We start from the raw sequence: 20,005 nt of genomic DNA, 5'->3' as shown, positions 1-20,005 counted from the left end.
TTTTGAAGCAAATGGAAACTTCTGCCCATAGCAGTGAGAGGTTAAAAATGTCCTTGAATACACCCACTAGTTAGTTAGCGAAGGTTTTCAGAGCCTTACCAGGTACTCCATCAGGACCTTCTGCCTTGTGAGGGTTCACTCTCTTTACAGACAGCCTAACATTGGCCTCTGAGATGGAGATCACAGGGTCATCAGGTGCAGCAGGGAGCTACACAGCTATAGTTGTGTTCTCCCTTCCAAAGCGTGCATAGAAGGCGTTGAGTTCATCTGGTAGTGAAGCATCGCTGCCATTCATGCTATTGGGTTTCACTTTGTAGGAAGTAATGTTTTGCAGACCCTTCCAGAGTTGCCATGCATCTGATATTGCCTCCAACCTTTTTCGAAATCGTCTCTTCGCCCTCGAAATAGCCCTCAGCAAATCATACCTGATTTTTCTGGTAGAGGCCTGGGTTGCCAGACTTGAATGCCAGAGATCTAGCCTTCAGCAGACGACGTACCTCCTGGTTCATCCACGGCTTTTGGTTTGGGAATGTACAGTAAGCCTTTGTGGGCAGACATTCATCCACACAGGTTTTAATGAAGTCGGTAACAACTGCAGCATACTTATCCAGATTCAAAGCAATCCTGTTAGCGCTTCTGTGTTTCCCTTGTCCATACCTTCTTGGTCCTCACTACTGGTGCTGCAGTCTTCAGTCTCTGCCTATACTCAGGGAGTAGAAGTACAGCTCGGTGATCAGACTTCCTGAAGTGAGGGCGTGGAATAGTACAGTGTAGGCATTCTTGATGGTGGTGAAGCAATGGTCCAGTGTGTTGTTTCCTCTGCTATTGCAAGTGATCTGGTAGTTGCTTAGTGATTTTTTCAGACTGGCCTGGTTAAAATCTCCCAAAACGATGGTGAAGGTATTAGGGTGCGCTGTTTCATGCGTGTTGATCCCATTGCTCAGATCATCTGAAACCTGACTGACACTGGCCTGAGCTGGAATGTAAACTGCTACCAGAATGACCCCAGAGGACTCCTGGCGTAGGTGAAAAGGATGGCACTTTACTGCTAGATATTCCAGGTCTGATGAGCAGAATTGGGACAGCACTGATATATTTGTGCACCAAGAAGAGTTGATCATGAGGCATATTCCTCCACCTCTGCTTTCGAGAGACTCTGTAGATCTATCCTGACGGTGTATAGTAAACCCATCGATCTGGATCGCTGCATCTGGTGCGGAAGGGGTTAACCAGGATTCCGTGAAACAAAAGACGCACGCAGTCCTAATGTCCCTCTGATTCAGCACCCTGGCTCTGAGATCATTGACTTTATTCGCGAGAAACTGCATGTGTGCCAGGAAGATAGTTGTTATAGGGAGTTTAAAACCCCGTTTCCTTTAACGCACTTGTAATCCTGATCTACGCCCGCGCTTCCTCCGAGGTGACCTCCGTGGGCACTTCTGACCACAAACAGTGGCAGTTTTAAGCAGTATTTAAACGCATTAAGACATCTTTGTTGACTGTACTTTTTAGCTGTAACAGGCTGAAAGTGGAATATTTAATCATATCCATTGAGAGTACTGCTGCTACTCGAGTTGTGCGTAGGCGGCCCAGATTTAATCTTGTGGTTCAGATTATTGCCTTGTTGTATCATTCAACTTCTATTAAGCTTCAGGTGATGGACCACTACCTTGACATTCTCCTGATTCTCTTGATACCGTTTTGAATTTATTGTTCCCTGAATGTTTGTAAGCTGTCCAGACACTGAGTCAGCAAAGCAACTCCAAACCATGAAGCTTCTTCCCCCATGCTTTACAGCTGGGATGACGTTTTGGTGTTGGTGTGCAGTGCCTTTTTTCTTCCAAATATAGCGGTGTGCATTTCTGCCAAAAAGTTCAACTTTTGTCTCATCTGTCCACAGAACATTATCCCAGAAGCATTGTGGAATATCCAGGTGGCCTTTTGCAAGCTTGAGACTTGCAGCAATGTTTTTCTTTTTGGAGAGCAGTGGTTTCCTCCATGATATCCTTCCATGAACACCACCCTTGTTCAGTGTCTTTCTCATGAGCAGAGATTTTAGCAAGTTCTAGAGATTTCTGCAGGTCTTTTGCTATTACTCTTGGGTTCTTTTTCACCTCCTTCAGCATTGCACATTGTGCTCTTGGTGTGATCTTTGCAGGATGCCCACTCTCAGGGAGAGTAGCAACAGTACTGAGTTTCCTCCATTTGTAGACAATTTCTCTCACTGTGAACTGAAGAACATTCAGGTATTTAGAAATGGTTTTGTAGCCTTGTCCAGCTTCATGCATCTCTACAATTCTTCTGTGGTCCTCTGAATGTTGCTTTGACAAGGCATGGTGGATAAACAGATCTTTTTTGAGAAGAGCAGGCTCTGTCAGTAATTTTACTTCTTGTGTCTTCTTTATAGGGCAGGGCACCTCTAGAACCCACACCTCCAATCTCATCCCATTGATCGGAACACCTGACTCCAAATAGCTTCTGTAGAAGGCATTACTCCAGAAGCTCACATACTTTTTGGAACTTAGACTATGATTGTTTGAATGGTGTACTCAGTATTGATGAGAAGTAGTACAATTGTTTGTGTGTTATTAGTTTAGGCAGATTGTGTTTGTCTGTTATTGTGACTTAGATGAAAATCAGACCACTTTTTATGTGTAATTAATGCAGAAAACCAGGTAATTGCAAAGGGTTTACAAACCTTTTCTTGCAACTGTGTATATATGTTAAATAAGCAGTGCAAAAAAATGTAGTGAAGTAGTGTACATGGGTTTAATGTCCATTCAGAAATCTGATGGCAGAGGGAGATAGATAGATAGTGAGGTAGTGTACATGGGTTCAATGTCCATTCAGAAATCTGATGGCAGAGGGGAAGAAGCTGTTCCTGAATCGATGAGTGTGTGTCTTCAAGCTCCTGTACCACCTCATTGATGGTAGCAATGAGAAGAGGGCATGAACTGAGTGATGGTGGTCCTGAATGATGAATACCACCTTTTTGAGGCATCACTGCTTGAAGATGCCCTGGCTGCGGGGCGGCAATGGTGCAGCTGGTTGAGCTTACGACTTTCTGCAGCTAATGTCGATCCTGTGCAGTGCCCCCCGATTATCAGACGGTGGTGCAGCCAGTTAGGATGCTGTCCATGGTACATCTGTAGAAATTTGCAAGTGTCTTTGGTGACATACCAATTCTCCTCAAACTCCATATGAAATGTCCTGCCTTCTTTGTAACTGCATCAATATGTTGGGCCCAGGTTAGATCCACAGAGATGACACGCAGGAGCTTGATACTGCTCACCCTTTCTACATCTGATTCTTCAATGAGGGCTTTCCCTATAACTCTTGAAGTCCTAGCCACATCCTGGTAAATTTTCTCTGTACTCTTTCAATCTTATTTACATCTTTCCTGTAGGCAGGTGACCAAAGCTCTACACAATACTCCAAATTAGGTCTCACCTACATATAGAGAGAGCTAGAGAGCGTGCAGGAAAGATTCACAGGATGTGGTCAGAACTGGAGGACTTGAGTTATAATAAGAAACTGTGTAGGCTTGGGTCTTTTTCCCTGCTTAGCAAGAAGTTGAGAGATGAAAGAGATTTTTAAAATTATAATGGACATACAGTAGCTAAGATCTTTTTTTTTGGGTAAGCAGGTCTAAAACTAAAGAGCATTGGTTTAAGGTGAGATGACGAAGGTTTAAGGGGACCTGAAGGATAAGATTTTCCGAAAGAGGGAGGTGGTTATAGAGAATGTATTACCAGAGGAAGTTGAGGTGGGGACAGTTACAATGTTGAAAGGATTTTTGACGGGTATATGAATAGAAAGGTTTATGGGTCAAATGAAGGTAAATGAGACTAGTTCTGGTTGACACCTTGGTTGGCACAGACAAGTTGGGCTGTGCCTGTACGCCTCCATGCATGCTGACAAAAGTTGAGCTTAATAATTGTACGGCTTATGCAGGGCAATTAAAAGCCCCGGTGTCCCAGTACGGGGCCTGTCAGTGGCATCAACAGAGCTCCATGAAGATGCGCTTCTCGCAGGTCGGCAGCGATTAATTAAAAAGACAGCTTCGCGGGCGTTTGTCCATTGTACAGGGCCTATCAGCGGTGTCAACAGAGCTCTGCAAACTAAATAAAAGTACAGAAGGGATAAGCGGAGCAGCCATTGTTGGCAGTAGGCCAGTGGCGAGAGTAGAAGCGACAGGCTTTGGATCAAAAGTGTTCCCAAAGGAGCAGAGGGTTTGTCTATGATGGAGTTTGTAGGAAAGTTGCGTGATACGCTGGAGATTCCCTCGACTATGGAGCTTGAAATTGAGAGGGCGCATCATGCGATCGTCCCGAGGCCTTCTGGAGACAGAAGATAAGCCATGCTCGATTGTAATTAGATTCCTTCGATACAGTACCAAGGCGGAGATTCTACGAAGGGCCTGGGGGAAGAAGAGGGTGTTTTTGAAAGGGAAATTAATATATATCGATCAAGATTACCCCCCCCCCCGGCGGTCCTGCAGAAATGTAAGGAATACTCTGAAGTAAAGCGAATATAAAAGCGAGGAAAGATTAGATTCCAAACTCCGTACCCTGCTAAACTGAAAGTGTTTTATGAAAATGGGAGGCAATTGTATCAGACAGTGGAAGAGGCGACTACAAATATGAAGAACAGAGGGCTGCCCGTTAGCATGGTCAAACCGAGGGAAAGCCTGGCTGAGCAGTTATCCCGATCTGCTTGGGAAATAGTAAGAGAACCAAGAAAGCAGGGAATGGGAGGAGGGCAAGAGAAGAATATCAGAAAGGACTCCTGAATAGGTACATGGAGTGTAGAAAAATAGAGGGCTATGTGTAGCCCCAGATAATTTCTAAACTAAGTACATGTTCAGCACAGCATTGCGAGCTGAAGGGCCTGTACTGTGCTGTAGGTTTTCTATGTTTCTATGAATTGATACATGCATATGGCATCCAATAACATGAGCTCTCATCTGGTGCACTGGCTTCTTGTCAAATACCATTTGGAAAACTAAATACATCAACAGGCTCTTCTCTCAATTCCACTCCTGTGTCCTCGAACAACTCACATTTGCTAAATATGATTTTCTCATATGTTGCCCTACGGCTTTCTCAGTGTCATTTCTATTTTGAAATATTGACTATTATTTTTAAGATGCAAACCTAATAATCTGCTACGTTCTGTCTGTCTTCTTGGTAAAGGGAACCGCAATATGATGCTGAGGTTTTATAAGGCACTTGTGAGGCCTCACCTTGAATATTTTGAACAGTTTTGGGCTCCTGACCGAGGAAAAGATGTGCTGGCATTGGGGATGGTCCAGAAGAGGTTCACAAGGATGATTCCAGGAATGAAAGGGTTATCATGCGAGGAACATTTGATGGCTCTGGGCCTGTACTTGCTGGAATTTAGAAGGATGGGGAGGGGGGGGATCTCACTGAAACCTTTTGAATGTTGAAACGCCTAGACAGAGTAGATGTGGAAAGGATGTTTCCCATGGTGGGAGAGTCTGGAACAAGAGGTCACAGCCTCAGAATAGAGGGTCACCCTTTCAAAACAGAGATACGGAGAAATTTCTTTAGCCATAGGGTGGTGAATTTGTGGGATTTGTTGCCACATGCAGCTGTGGAGGCCAGGTCATTGGGTATATTTAAGGCAGAGATTGATAGGTTCTTGCTTGGACATGGCATCAAAGATTATGGGGAGAAGGCCAGGAACCGTAGTTGAGGAGAAGAAAAAAGGATCGGCCATGATTGAATGGCGGAGCAGACTCGATGGGCCAGATGGCCTAATTTTGCTCCCATGTCTTATGGTATTGTAGTGGCCTAGGTACTCAATCACAGTTGTCAATACTGAAGTTGTGAATCTTTTATTATTCTTATCTTGAAAATGACATCATTTGCTCATTTTTGGAATTATTTCTTAGTGTCAGTTCTACGTAGCTATATAAATACTATAGAAATTGTTAGTTTTGAGACACATTCATGTCAAGTTCATTTTGGCCCAATTAAGCAGCTGACCTATTTAGTTGAAATTACATGGAAATAGCTAAAAAGGTCTGAAGGCAAACTACCATTTAATGTGAGTAACAGATTAAGAATTTAAATGAAATACAGTACAAATTAGAACACTATTATTACTACTGTTGGTTGTCCATTGTATGTGACGATGGAAAGAAACCTGTGCAGAACGGTTTTTAAGGTGGAACAGTTGTAGCACTGGGTCAGTTCCGCTCTCTTGACCTTGGAAGTCTGAGTCCGGTGAGACGACTAGTGTCACAATTTGGGGTCTCCTTTGGTTGCAGTGGACAGCCATGATTTCTTCTGTGCCTCGTCATGCCCTTTGCTGTCTGTGTAGCCTTACAGAACTGCCTTCCCGGCTGTTGGATCTCACTGTAGCTCTCATCCGCCCATTCTGACTTTGCATGCTATGACAGACACGGCCCTTTTTCACTGGGGTATGAGAGCCACCCATTACCCTCACCTGGTTTAGCCTGCATGTCAACGTGGTGTACCGGGGTGTGGCTGCTGTCACATGCAAACAGCTACTTGGAGCCAAAGGTGAGACCTAAGTGTCTGGTGGGGACCAGAGGTAACATTCAAAATGACTGTCAATACCTTCAAGTTTTTCATAGTTCCTAACTTCATGAAGTAGTGAAATAGTTTCATTTTCACTCCCAGCTGTTTCTGGAATCTCCAAGTCTGAATGCTTGAAACTGTAGTGAGCAAAACCTATTTACTATTCTATTTACTTACTGCTTTTTTTTTCAAGCTATCAGGGACAAAAATCACTGCTTTTGAACAAAAACATGTGCAACTAACGCTATTTAAAAGCTGTTCACTCTAAGTCAATGTAGTTTCTAATGGCCACACAGTGCATGTGAGCGAAAATAGTTAGAAACTGTTTGACAACAGTCTTCTGCCCCAACTAAATGGTGCAGTGTCCCAGATAAAACGGAGGGAATCCTGGCTCTTTTCTTGATTAGCTTTTTGTTCTTTAAGAGTTGTCCCAAATAAGCGGCTACCCTGATTAACCAAAGGCCCAATTAACTGGAATCCACTGTACACTGTATCTTTGGTGCATTTGGTGAGTTTAATTATGTTGTGCAGCTCTCAATCAGTTACTGAGATTGGCTGTAAAAAGCCTGAACACTGTCAGCTGCAGAACTGCACTTGAACCCTCACTGATCTTTGTTTAATGTGCATGGTACCTAGGGACTCATTTTTTTAAAAAGCAAACTGTGGGAAATTTAAATTTGTCCCAGTTTATTTTACTTCAGCTGAATGAGCATTGACCAATGGAGCACAGAATCAGACCCAGTGAGTCCACACTGATCCATCAGCCACCCATTTACACTCCATTAATCCCATTTTCCTTGTTCTCTCAACAGTCTCAATTCCCCCCACATTCTGGCTTGAGTCATATGGACTTTCCTTGGCTGTTAATAACACATAATAAGCCAGAGGAGGTGGGGCAATGAGGTCAATGTCAGCCAATAAAGAGGTGGTGCAGTATTTCACTCTAAAGTGAATTTGCTGAGACCCCAGCCATGACCATTAATGTTCTGCTGGTCTCTGTCTCCTGCCCAGTGATTGAGGAGCCCCTGTACCTACGGCGGCGTCGAATGCTCAGTACGGGTTTCATGTACAGTCCGTGGAAATCGGCCTTCATGCGGCAGCACAAGATCGACACCAACTGGCGATCTGGAGAGATCAAACCTCCAAAGGTAAGCTGGTACAATACTGCTGCAGGTTTTCATAGGAAACTGCCTGGATGCACAAGGCAAGTCTTCTTAAACTAGCTTACTGTTCAGTTCAGAGCTGTTGAGAAAATTCCTCAGTGCGTGTTGAGTCCAGTGACTCACAGGATATCTTAGTGCAGTTTGGCACAGTTTGAATGGAAGAAGTTGTCCCCATCATCTGGGCTTCCAAATTACCCCAAGTGTGTTACCCCAGTAGAAAACATGCTAGCCAGACAGGGATCTGACTGTGGAGTTAATTTCTATTTCAGTACAGGTAGAAGTTTCTCTATTGATAAGTAAATTGGATTTTTAAAGTCAGTGTCTGAGGTCGATGGTAATTCCCGTCAGGGCCAATTTCTAGGATTATTTTTTAATATAAGGAAGTGGTTAACTTTATCTCCTCCCAAAAATGTTTTTCCATCTACAGGTTACAGTATACTTCACATGATAATTCTATAGGGGGGGCGGGAGGAAGGAAGAGAGGGGGAGAGAGAGAGATATATGAAGGACAATAGCATTCTGCTCCCTACAGTATTCAGACAGAGGAATCTACAGGTGGAAGAAATGTTGCTTAAAACTGGAATTTGGGTACATTTTATGGGTGAGTTCTTTTCCTTCAGAAGTTGTAAATGGATCAGGTGCAGGACACCAGTATGAAATTAGGAGGGTAACAAATCAATAATTCCTGCTGATTTACTGTTCCTGCGTTTGGTGAATAGATTACTCCCTGTTTTTTTTTCAGGTGTTGAAAGGTCATGATGATCATGTCATCACCTGTCTGCAGTTCTCAGGAAATCGTATTCTGAGTGGCTCAGATGACAACACTCTTAAAGTATGGTCTGCATTAACAGGCGAGGTATGTGTAATATTGTCTTGTCTGTATGATTCTTTCTCACTGATGCTTGCCTCATAGTTGAAGCTGTTACCCTCATCTCCTCTTCCTACTCGCCTGACTTCACTTGCATACGTTGGTGTGCTGGAGTGGGGCAAGTGGTTATCGAGACCAAATGTTAATCTACTTTCTGGGAACTGCAAGCTCATTCCAGTAGTATACACTAATATTGTGACATTTAAGGCAGTCCTTACCTTCTGTTTAAGGCTGACCTTCAATGTTCAGGGCAGCAGGCAGCCATCCGAACTCTTGTTCCGAGTGGCCACCCATTTTAATTTCACTTCCCATTCCCATTCCGATATGTCCATCCATGGCCTCCTCCTCCACTGTTGGGATAAGGCCACACTTAGGTTGGAGGAACAGCACCTTATATTCTGTTTGGGTAGCCTCTAATCCGCATCGATTTCTCAAACTTCCAGTAATGCCTCCCACACCCCCTCCCCCCAACTTTTCTCCATGGCCTTCTGTCCCTTTCACCAATCAACTTCCCAGCTCTTTGCTTCATCCCTCCCCCTCTAAGTTTCACCTAATGTTTATCTCTCCCCTCCCCCCCCCCCACCTTTCAAATCTATTCAGCTTTTTTTCTCCAGTCCTGTGAAGGGTTTCAGCCCAAAACGGTAACTATACTTTTTTCCATAGATGCTGCCTGGCTTGCTGAGTTCCTCTAACATTGTGTGTGCACATTGAAAGTGTGTTAGGGAAGAAGACAGAATAAGAAGGTGGGGGGAGGGAAGGAGTGCAGGCTTAAATCAAAAGTTCAGGTGAGGGAGGAGGTTAGTGTTGGGGGAAGGAGGGGATGAAGTGAAAAGCTGGGTGGTGATCCTTGGAAGAGGTAATAGGCTGAAAAAGATGAAAACTGATGGAGAGAGTGAACCATGGGAGAAAGGGAAGGAGGTGACAGGCGGGTGATGTTTCATTATACCACAACTCATAATCACTTTCTGTTGAAAAATTCTAATTCACTTTTTTTTGCCATGTTAGTATGCAAGTTGTCTATTTATTGCCTTACAGTGTGTGCAGACACTGGTTGGACACACGGGTGGAGTTTGGTCATCGCAGATGAGGGGGAGCATCGTCATTAGTGGTTCAACAGACCGTACCCTGAAAGTGTGGAATGCAGAAACGGGCGAGTGTATACACACGCTTTATGGCCATGCCTCCACTGTCCGGTGCATGCACCTCCACGGCAACAAGTAAGGCCTGTGTGTGTGTGTGTGTGTGTGTTTGTTTGTGTATATAAAGCAATAATTTCAAACCTGCAAGTGGGTTAAGGGACAATATCAGCTTGCAAACTGAATCTTAAACCCTTTCATCTTGTCATTATTTTTCAGTGGTCCAATGTCCACTCTTGCCTCTTTTACTCTATATTTGAAAAAAAAAGTTATGGTAACCTCTCGTCTGCTTGGGTTTTAGCAAGGCATTTGACAAGGTCCTGCATGCGAGGTTAGTAAGAAGGTTCAGTCACTTAGCATTCAGGATGAGGTAGTGTATTGGATTAGACACTGGCTTTGTGGGAGAAGCCAGAGAGTGGTAGTAGAGGGTTTTCTCTCTGACTGGAGGCCTGTGACCAGTGGAGTACATCAGGAATCGGTGCTGGGTCCATTGTTGTTTGTCATCTATATCAATGATCTGTGGTTAACTGGATCAGCACATTTGCAGGTGATACCAATATTGGGGGTGGACAGTGAAGAAGGCTATCAGAGCTTGCAGAGGGATCTGCATGTGCTGAAATATGGCAGATGGAATTCAATGCAGGTAAGTGCACTTCGGTTGGACCAACCAGGGTAGGTCTTACACAGTGAATGGTAGGGCACTGAGGAGTGTTATAGAACAGAGGGATCTGGGAATACAGGTCCATAATTCATTGAAAATGTCGTCAGGTCGTAAAGAAAACTTTTGGCACATTGTCTTTCATAGATCAAAGTACTGAGTACAAGAGATGGGATGTTATGTTGAAGTTGTATAAGACGTTGGTGAGACCTAATGTGTGCAGTTTTAGTCACCTGCCTACAGGAAAGATGTAAATATGGTTGAAAGAGTACAGAGAAAATTTACAAGGATGTTGTCAGGTATGGAGGACCTGAGTTATAGGGATTGAACTTGTTAAGACTTTATTCCTTGGGATGTAAAAGATTGAGAAATTTGATAGAGGTCTACAAAATTATGAGGGTTATAGATAGGGTAAATCTAGCAGGCTTTTTCCACTGAGGTTGGGTAGGACTACAACTAGGGGTTATAGATTAAGGGGAACATGAGGGGAAACTTCTTCACTCAAGATGATCATGAGAGTGTGGAATGAGCTGCCAGTGCAAGTGATGCATGCGAGCTTGATTTCAGCTTCTAAGAGAAGTTTGGATAGGCAATAGATGGTAGGGTTATGGAGGACTATGGTTCTGGTGGAGGTCTATGGGATTTAAATTTAACCTCTCTGTGCCTTGTGGCGCATTGGGCAGCAATCTTGCGATTTCTTTAGCATTTGTCTGTTTTTTATGAGGCTGAGTTGCTTGCTCGGCACTCAACTCAGCACAGATGGAAGGCATGCAAGGAGCTGGCCAGATTCGAACCCAGGACCACTCACCTGGAAGTCCAATGCGAATGCCACAACAGCAGGTCGATAGGAGTAGGCAGTTTGACTGGCTCGGCGTGGACAAGATGGGCTGAAGGGCATGTTTCTGTGCTGTACTGTTCTCTGACTGTATGACTCTTTTATACTATTAGCTAGCTTATAATCATATTTCACCTTTTCTCCCCTTATTGCTTTTACCAGTTGCTTTCTGTTGGTTTTTAAAAGCTTCCCAATCCTCTTGCTTCCCACTGATTCCTGCAGTATTGTATGGCCTCTCATTTGCTTTTATGCTGATCTTGACTTACCTTGTCCCTTCCTCCCTTTCAAATGCTGTTTCTTTGGAATGAAACAATCCCATGTCTTTTGGATTACTCTTAACAAATCCTGCTATTGCTGCTCATCCTTGCTAGTGGCCCCTTCCAGTCCCTTTGGCCAACTCCTCTCTCATGCCTCTGTAGTTCAGTAATACTTTAGCTTCTCTCTCTCAAACCTCAGGGTGAATTATATCATAGTATGATCACTCCCTCCTAAGGGTTCCTTTATATTGCGCTCTCTACAGAGATAAGAAGCAATTTCTTTAATCAGTGGTTGGGAAGGCCAACGTATTGGGTATATTTAAAACAGTGATAGGTAAGTACTTAATTAGTAAGGGTATGAAAGGTTATGGGAAGAAGACAGGAGAATGGGGTTGGGAGGGAAATAAATCAACATCGAATAGTGGAGCAGACTTAGTACGAATGACCTAATTCTGCTCCTGTGTCATATGGTCTAATCCTTGTTTCATCCTTTCTTTAAACTAGCATTTCAGATTCCCACTTGGGATTTATGTGAAAACCTCTCCTGTGACTTTGTCCAACCTTCTTTATGCTTTTGGTTGTTGTTTTTGTAGCTCACTAATTAGCCCACCCTTGCCCACAAGCCACCTGTATCCGCGTGACTATCTCATCTACCAGTGCAGGATGGAGGGACAGGGAATGTGACGAACTGTCCAATCTGTTGGCCTCTTGTATATCTATTACTACCCCCTCTCCTAAATCCAAATGGATTCTACCGATCATTTCCTCCTCTTTCTCCTCCTGTGTTTTCCTCCCCCCCCCAAGAAAAACAGGTACTCTTACTATTCCAGCACTTACCAAAAAATTTCCAGCCAACTGGTTTATAGTTTCCTATTCAGTCATTGAGCAGTGGGGTTACAATTTTCTACCTTTGGAATTCTGGAAAAAGGCAACTATTGTCATTATGTCCATTGCTGTTTCCTTCAAAATGCAACACATTTCATCAGTCCTGGGATGTGTTACTCTCTAACAGTTTCAGTGTGCAAACCCTGGATGTATTGAAGCCCTCAAGAGTTTTAGTCAAAAATGCCAAAACATTTAAAAATATATGAACACAGGTATCTGAAGCAAAGAACTTTGTGAATAACTGTGTTTTAAGAACTGCAACTGGAGGACATGGGGTAAGGGTGAAAGATGAAATGCTCAAGGGGAACTCCTTCACTCAGAGGTTGGTGAGAGTGTGGAATGAGCTACCAGTGCAAGTGGTGGAGGCAGATTCGATTTCAGCATCTTAGAGAAATTTGGATAGGGACATGGATGGGGAGGAGTGTGGAGGGGATCAGTGGTCCAGGTGCAGGTCAATGGCACTCGGCAGAATAATACAGTAGTTGAACACAGACTAGATCGGCCAAAGGTCCTGTTTCTGTGCTCTATGACTCTAACTATAATGTGAAACACGTATGAACCTTCGGTATCTTGATCAGATAGATTATGGAGGGGATAAGACCTTCAGACATAGGAGCAGAATTAGGTCACCTGGCCCATCGAGTCTGCTCCTCCATTCAATCATGGCTGATCTATTATTCCTTTCAACTCCATTCTCCCTACAACATTTGATGCCCTGACTAACCAAGAACCTATCAACCTCCACTACAAAAAACTCAATGACCTGGCCTCCACAGTCATCTGTGGCAATGAATTCCAGGGATTCACCACCTCCTGGCTAAAGGAATTCCTTCTCATCTCGTAGCGTGGCGGCGAGGAAGACCACCCCTCCTCCAAACAACCAGGTGCTGTGTCTTACCATGGCGGATGTCAGGAGAACCCTGTGCAGGGTCAACCCACGGAAGGCTGCTGCACCAGACAATATTCCTGGCAGAGTGCTTAGAGGATGTGCAGACCAGCTAGCAGATGTTCTCACTGACATCTTCAACATCTCCCTGAGCAGCGCCGTCATTCCAATGTGCTTCAAGGCCGCCACCATCGTCTCCATGCCAAAGAAGTCTTCAGTGTCCTGCCTCAATGACTACCGTCCCGTCGCACTCACATCCATCATCATGAAGTGTTTCGAGAGGCTTGTCATGAGGCACATCAGGACCCTGCTGCCCCCCCTCACTGGACCCCCTGCAGTTCGCGTACCGTCCCAACTGTTCAACAGACGATGCCATTGACATCACCCTCCACCTGGCCCTAACCCACCTGGACAAAAAAGACGCGTACGTTCGAATGCTGTTCATAGACTTCAGTTCAGCATTCAACACAATCATTCCTCAGAAACTGATTGGAAAGCTGAGCCTACTGGGCCTGAACACCTCCCTCTGCAACTGGATCCTAGACTTCCTGACTGGGAGACCTCAGTCAGTCCGGATTGGAAGCAGCATCTCCAACACCATCACACTGAGCACGGGGGCTCCCCAGGGCTGTGTGCTCAGTCCACTGCTGTTCACTCTGCTGACCCACGACTGTGCTGCAACACACAGCTCGAACCACATCATCAAGTTCGCCGATGACACAACCGTGGTGGGTCTCATCAGCAAGAACGATGAGTCAGCATACAGAGAGGAGGTGCAGTGGCTAACGAACTGGTGTAGAGCCAACAACCTGTCTCTGAATGTGAACAAAACAAAGATGGTTGTAGACTTCAGGAGGACACGGAACGACCACTCTCCACTGAACATCAACAACTCCTCTGTAGAGATCGTTAAGAGCACCAAATTTCTTGGTGTTCACCTGGCGGAGAATCTCACCTGGTCCCTCAACACCAGCTCCATAGCAAAGAAGGCCCAGTAGCGTCTCTACTTTCTGCGAAGGGTGAGGAAAGTCTATCTCCCACCCCCCCATCCTCACCACATTCTACAGAGGTTGTATTGAGAGCATCCTGAGCAGCTGCATCACTGCCTGGTTCGGGAATTGCACTGTCTCGGATCGCAAGACCCTGCAGCAGATAGTGAGGTCAGCTGAGAAGATCATTGGGGTCTTTCTTCCCACTATTACAGACATTTACACCACACGCTGCATCCGTAAAGCAAACAGCATTATGAAGGACCCCACGCACCCCTCATATAAACTCTTCTCCCTCCTGCCATCTGGCAAAAGGCACCGAAGCATTTGGGCTCCCAGGACCAGACTATGTAACAGTTTCTTCCCCCAAGTCATCAGACTCCTCAATACTCAGAGCCTGGACTGACACCAACCTACTGCCCTCCACTGTGCCTATTGTCTTGTTGATTATTTACTGTAATCCCTGCACTGTTTTGTGCACTTTATGCAGCCCTGGGTAGGTCTGTAGTCTAGAGTAGTTTTGTGTTGTTTTTTTTCCATAGCTCAGTATAGTTTTTGTATTGTTCATGTAGCACCATGGCCCTGAAAAACGTTGTCTCGTTTTTATTGTGTACTATACCAGCAGTTATGGTCGAAATGACAATAAAAAGTGATGACTTGATCTCTGTTCTAAATGGACGTCCCTCTGGTCCTAGACTCATCCACTGTAGGAAACATTCCCTCCACATGCATGCTGTCTAGGCCTTTCAATGTTCGATTAGTTTCAATAAGAATCCCCCTCATTCTCCTAACTCTAGCAAGTATAGACACAAAGCCATCAAACACTCCTTTTATTCACAGCATAATTCTCATCAACCACCTCTTGACCCTCTCTTCTTAGATAAGGGGCTCAAATCTGCTCTCTATACTCACAGTGCAGTCTGATCAACGCCTAATAAAGCCTCTGCATTGCCCTCTTGCTCTTACCTTCAAGTCCATTTGAAATGAATGCTAACATTGTGTTTGCCTTCCTTACCACAGACTCAACCTGCAGATTAACCTTTATGGAATCCTGCATGAGGATTCTCAAGTCCCTTTGCACCTCTGATTTTTTAAATTTTCTCCCTGTTTAGAAAATAATCCGGGCTTTTATACCTTCTGCCAAAGTGAGTGACTATACATGTCCCTACACTACTTTCCATCTGCCACTTTTTTGCCTGTTCTCCCAATCTGTCCAAGCCCTCTGCAGTCTCCCTGCTTCCTCAATACTATTTGTTCCTTCACCTATCTTTGTATCGTCTGCAAACTTGGCCATAAAGCCATCAATTTTGTTGTCCAAGTCATTGACATATAACGTGAAAAGAAGTGGCCCCAATTCTGACCCCGTGGAACACCACTGGTCACTGACAGCCAACCAGAATAGACCCCCTTTATTCTGATTACCTCCTGCCAGTCAGTCAATCTTCTATCCATGCTAGTATTTTTCCTGTCATACCATGGGCTGTTATTTTGTTAGGCAGCCTCATGTGTGGCACCTTGTCAAAGACCTGCTGAAAATCCAAGTACGCAACATCCACTGGCTCTCCTTTGTCCATCCTGCCTGATACATAGAAACATAGAAAATAGGTGCAGGAGTAGGCCATTCGGCTCTTTGAGCCTGCACCGCCATTTATTATGATCATGGCTGATCATCCAACTCAGAACCCCGCCCCAGCCTTTCCATACCCCCTGATCCCCGTAGCCACAAGGGCCATATCTAACTCCCTCTTAAATATAGCCAATGTACTGGCCTCAACTGCTTCCTGTGGCAGAGAATTCCACAGATTCACCACTCTCTGAGTGAAGAAGTTTGTCCTAATCTCGGTCCTAAAAGGCTTCCCCTTTATCCTTAATCTGTGACCCCTTGTTCTGGACTTCCCCAACATCGGGAACAATCTTCCTGCATCTAGCCTGTCCAATCCCTTTAGGATTTTATACGTTTCAATCAGATCCCCCCTCAATCTTCTAAATTCCAACGAGTACAAGCCCAGTTCATCCAGTCTTTCTTCGTATGAAAGTCCTGCCATCCCGGGAATCAATCTGGTGAACCTTCTTTGTACTTCCTCTATGGCAAGGATGTCTTTCCTCAGATTAGGGGACCAAAACTGCACACAATACTCCAGGTGTGGTCTCACCAAGGCCTTGTACAACTGCAGTAGTACCTCCCTGCTCCTGTACTCAAATCCTCTCGCTATATATGCCAGCATACCATTTACCTTTTTCACCGCCTGGTGCACCTGCATGCCCACTTTCAATGACTGGTGTATAATGACACCCAGGTCTCGTTGCACCTCCCCTTTTCCTAATCGGCCACCATTCAGATAATAATCTGTTTTCCTATTTTTGCTACCAAAGTGGATAACTTCACATTTATCCACATTAAATTGCATCTGCCATGAATTTGCCCACTCACCCAACCTATCCAAGTCACTCTGCATCCTCTTAGCATCCTCCTCACAGCTAACACTGCCACCCAGCTTCGTGTCATCCGCAAACTTGGAGATGCTGCATTTAATTCCCTCATCCAAGTCATTAATATATATTGTAAACAACTGGGGTCCCAGCACTGAGCCTTGCGGTACCCCACTAGTCACTGCCTGCCATTTTGAAAAGGTCCCGTTTATTCCCACTCTTTGCTTCCTGTCTGCTAACCAATTCTCCATCCACATCAATACCTTACCTCCAATACCATGTGCTTTAAGTTTGCACACTAATCTCCTGTGTGGGACCTTGTCAAAAGCCTTTTGAAAATCCAAATATACCACATCCACTGGTTCTCCCCTATCCACTCTACTAGTTACATCCTCAAAAAATTCAACGAGATTCGTCAGACATGATTTTCCCTTCACAAATCCATGCTGACTTTGTCCGATGATTTCACCGCTTTCCAAATGTGCTGTTATCACATCTTTGATAACTGACTCCAGCAGTTTCCCCACCACCGACGTTAGGCTAACCGGTCTATAATTCCCCGGTTTTTCTCTCCCTCCTTTTTTAAAAAGTGGGGTTACATTAGCCACCCTCCAATCCTCAGGAACTAGTCTAGAATCTAACGAGTTTTGAAAAATTATCACTAATGCATCCACTATTTCTTGGGCTACTTCCTTAAGCACTCTAGGATGCAGACCATCTGGCCCTGGGGATTTATCTGCCTTCAGTCCCTTCAATTTACCTAACACCACTTCCCTACTAACAAGTATTTCGCTCAGTTCTTCCATCTCACTGGACCCTCTGTCCCCTACTATTTCTGGAAGATTATTTATGTCCTCCTTAGTGAAGACAGAACCAAAGTAATTATTCAATTGGTCTGCCATGTCTTTGCTCCCCATAATCAATTCACCTGTTTCTGTCTGTAGGGGACCTACATTTGTCTTTACCAGTCTTTTCCTTTTTACATACCTATAAAGGCTTTTACAGTCAGTTTTTATGTTCCCTGCCAGTTTTCTCTCATAATCTTTTTTTCCCCTTCCTTATTAAGCCCTTTGTCCTCCTCTGCTGAACTCTGAATTTCTCCCAGTCCTCAGATGAGCCACTTTCTCTGGCTAATTTGTATGCTGCTTCTTTGGAATTGATACTATCCCTAATTTCTGTTGTCAGCCACGGGTGCACTACCTTCCTTGATTTATTCTTTTGCCAAACTGGGATGAACAATTGTTGTAGTTCATCCATGCAACCTTTAAATGCTTGCCATCGCATATCCACCGTCAATCCTTTAAGTGTCATTTGCCAGTCTACCTTAGCTAATTCACGTCTCATACCTTCAAAGTTACCCCTCTTTAAGTTCAGAACCTTTGTTTCTGAATTAACTATGTCACTCTCCATCTTAATGAAGAATTCCACTATATTATGGTCACTCTTACCCAAAGGGCCTCTCACGACAAGATACTTCCTTAGAGCCCCAACAGATTTGTCAGGCAAAATTTGCCCGCAAGGAAATCATGCTGACTTTGGCCTACTTTATTATACACCTCCAACAACCCCAAAACCTCATCCTTAGTAATGGACTCCAGCATCTTCCAACCACCGAAGTCAGACTAACTGGCCTATAATTTCCTTTCTTCTACCCCTCTCCTTTCTTAAAGAGTGGAGTGACATTTGTAAATTTCCAGTCCTCAGGAACCATTCCAGAATCTAGTGATTCTTGAAAGATTGTTATTAATGCCACCACAATCTTGTCAGCTACCTCTTTCTGAACTCTTGAGGTCTAGTCCATCTGATCCAGGTGAGTTATCTACCTTTGACCTTTCAGTTTTCCTAGCACCTTTACCTTATTAATAGCAACTTTACTCACTCTACCCCCTGACACTCTTGAATTCCTGGCATGCTGCTCGCATTGTCCAGCAGGATGGTTGCCTCTGTTGAAGCATCTAGAATCTGTGGTAGGGGGAGGGAGGAGGCACTCTGCCTCAAAAGAAGGACTCGACAGAGAGGAGCTGAAATTTTTTTCTTAGAGAATTTGGAGTCTTTTGAATGCTTTTTCTCAAAACAAGTTTTTGAGGCAATTTCTTAATAAGGAAGGGATGAACCGTTTCTGTTGCTGGAAAGAATGTAGAAGAAAGAACAGTACAGCGAAGGAACAGGCCCTGAGACCCACAATGTTGTGCCAAACCAATTAAATTAGTAATCATGTGCCTATCTAAACACGTCTAAGTTTGCTGCTTGTGTCCCATATGCCTTCTTAACCACTCTATCAACCTGTGTAACCACTGGACCCCAAGTGGCTCATCAACACTGTTAAGGGTCTTGCGTTAACTGTGTACTTTCTCTTCACATTTCAACATGTAGAAATGATTTTGTTAAATGGCAGAGCAGGCTGGAGGAGCTGGTTTGATGAGTGGTGGGTTGGGAATAACCTTTGAAATTGATTATGTTGTAGCACTGATGGACAATGTGACTGTTAGAGAAACAATGAGCTGAATCTAAAGCCGAGGAATGTTAATGTTTCTGCCTGTTCACAGGGTAGTGAGTGGATCAAGAGACGCTACTCTCAGAGTGTGGGACATTGACACAGGGCGGTGTTTACACACGTTACTGGGACACGTGGCTGCTGTCCGCTGCGTGCAGTATGACGGGAAAAGGGTCGTGAGTGGTGCTTATGACTACACTGTAAAAGTGTGGGATCCAGAGACTGAGACCTGTGTGCACACTCTTCAGGGACATACAAACAGAGTCTACTCACTTCAGGTAAGGTGTGTGTATGTGCACTCGCACACTGGTTTGGTTTTAAGCTCAGCAAATTGTGGTATTCCGTTGAAAAGAAAACGTTGGGAATCTGGGCCAAGGAAAACTGCTACCAAAAGGAAATCGGTCAAGTGGGCAGAGGTTTTCAAGTAATCAGTCACAGGATTAGATGGTGATACAGCTTTGAAATTCACTTTGTCTATCTATTTATTTATTTACATTTAGACATTTACATTTACATGTAAACAGCGTGGAACAGGCCCTTCCAACCCAGTGAGCCGTTCCGCCCACCAGCCCACCTACTTATCTGTAGCTTAATCAGAGGACAATTGACAATGACCAATTAACCTACAAGATATACAGATCACTCCTATATATCGGTGAGACCTTATGTAGATTGGGAGACTGCTTCGCTGAGCATCTACGGTCTGTCTGCCAGAACAAGCAGGATCTCCCAGTGGCCACCCATTTTAATTTCACTTCCCATTCCCATTCTGGTACGTTCATCCATGACCTCCTTCACTGTTGGGATAAGGCCACACTTAGGTTGGAGAAACAAC

General features: G+C 44.4%; 1 protein-coding gene across 1 annotated transcript in view; it reads left to right on the top strand.

Moving 5' to 3' along the window:
- Nucleotides 1-20,005, top strand: part of LOC140199936 (F-box/WD repeat-containing protein 7-like) — a 229,626-nt gene that overhangs the window by 196,777 nt on the left and 12,844 nt on the right. The window contains exons 8-11 of the mRNA XM_072262424.1: nucleotides 7,581-7,717; nucleotides 8,475-8,588; nucleotides 9,636-9,817; nucleotides 19,223-19,448. Of these exons, the coding sequence (XP_072118525.1) occupies nucleotides 7,581-7,717; nucleotides 8,475-8,588; nucleotides 9,636-9,817; nucleotides 19,223-19,448 (659 nt within the window). The remainder of the gene's footprint in view (nucleotides 1-7,580; nucleotides 7,718-8,474; nucleotides 8,589-9,635; nucleotides 9,818-19,222; nucleotides 19,449-20,005) is intronic.

This window comes from Mobula birostris, chromosome 7 (assembly GCF_030028105.1).
Source record: "Mobula birostris isolate sMobBir1 chromosome 7, sMobBir1.hap1, whole genome shotgun sequence".
Lineage (NCBI taxonomy): Eukaryota > Metazoa > Chordata > Chondrichthyes > Myliobatiformes > Myliobatidae > Mobula > Mobula birostris.
Note: the sequence above shows the minus strand (reverse complement) of the source record. Positions and strands in the feature narration are given on the sequence as shown.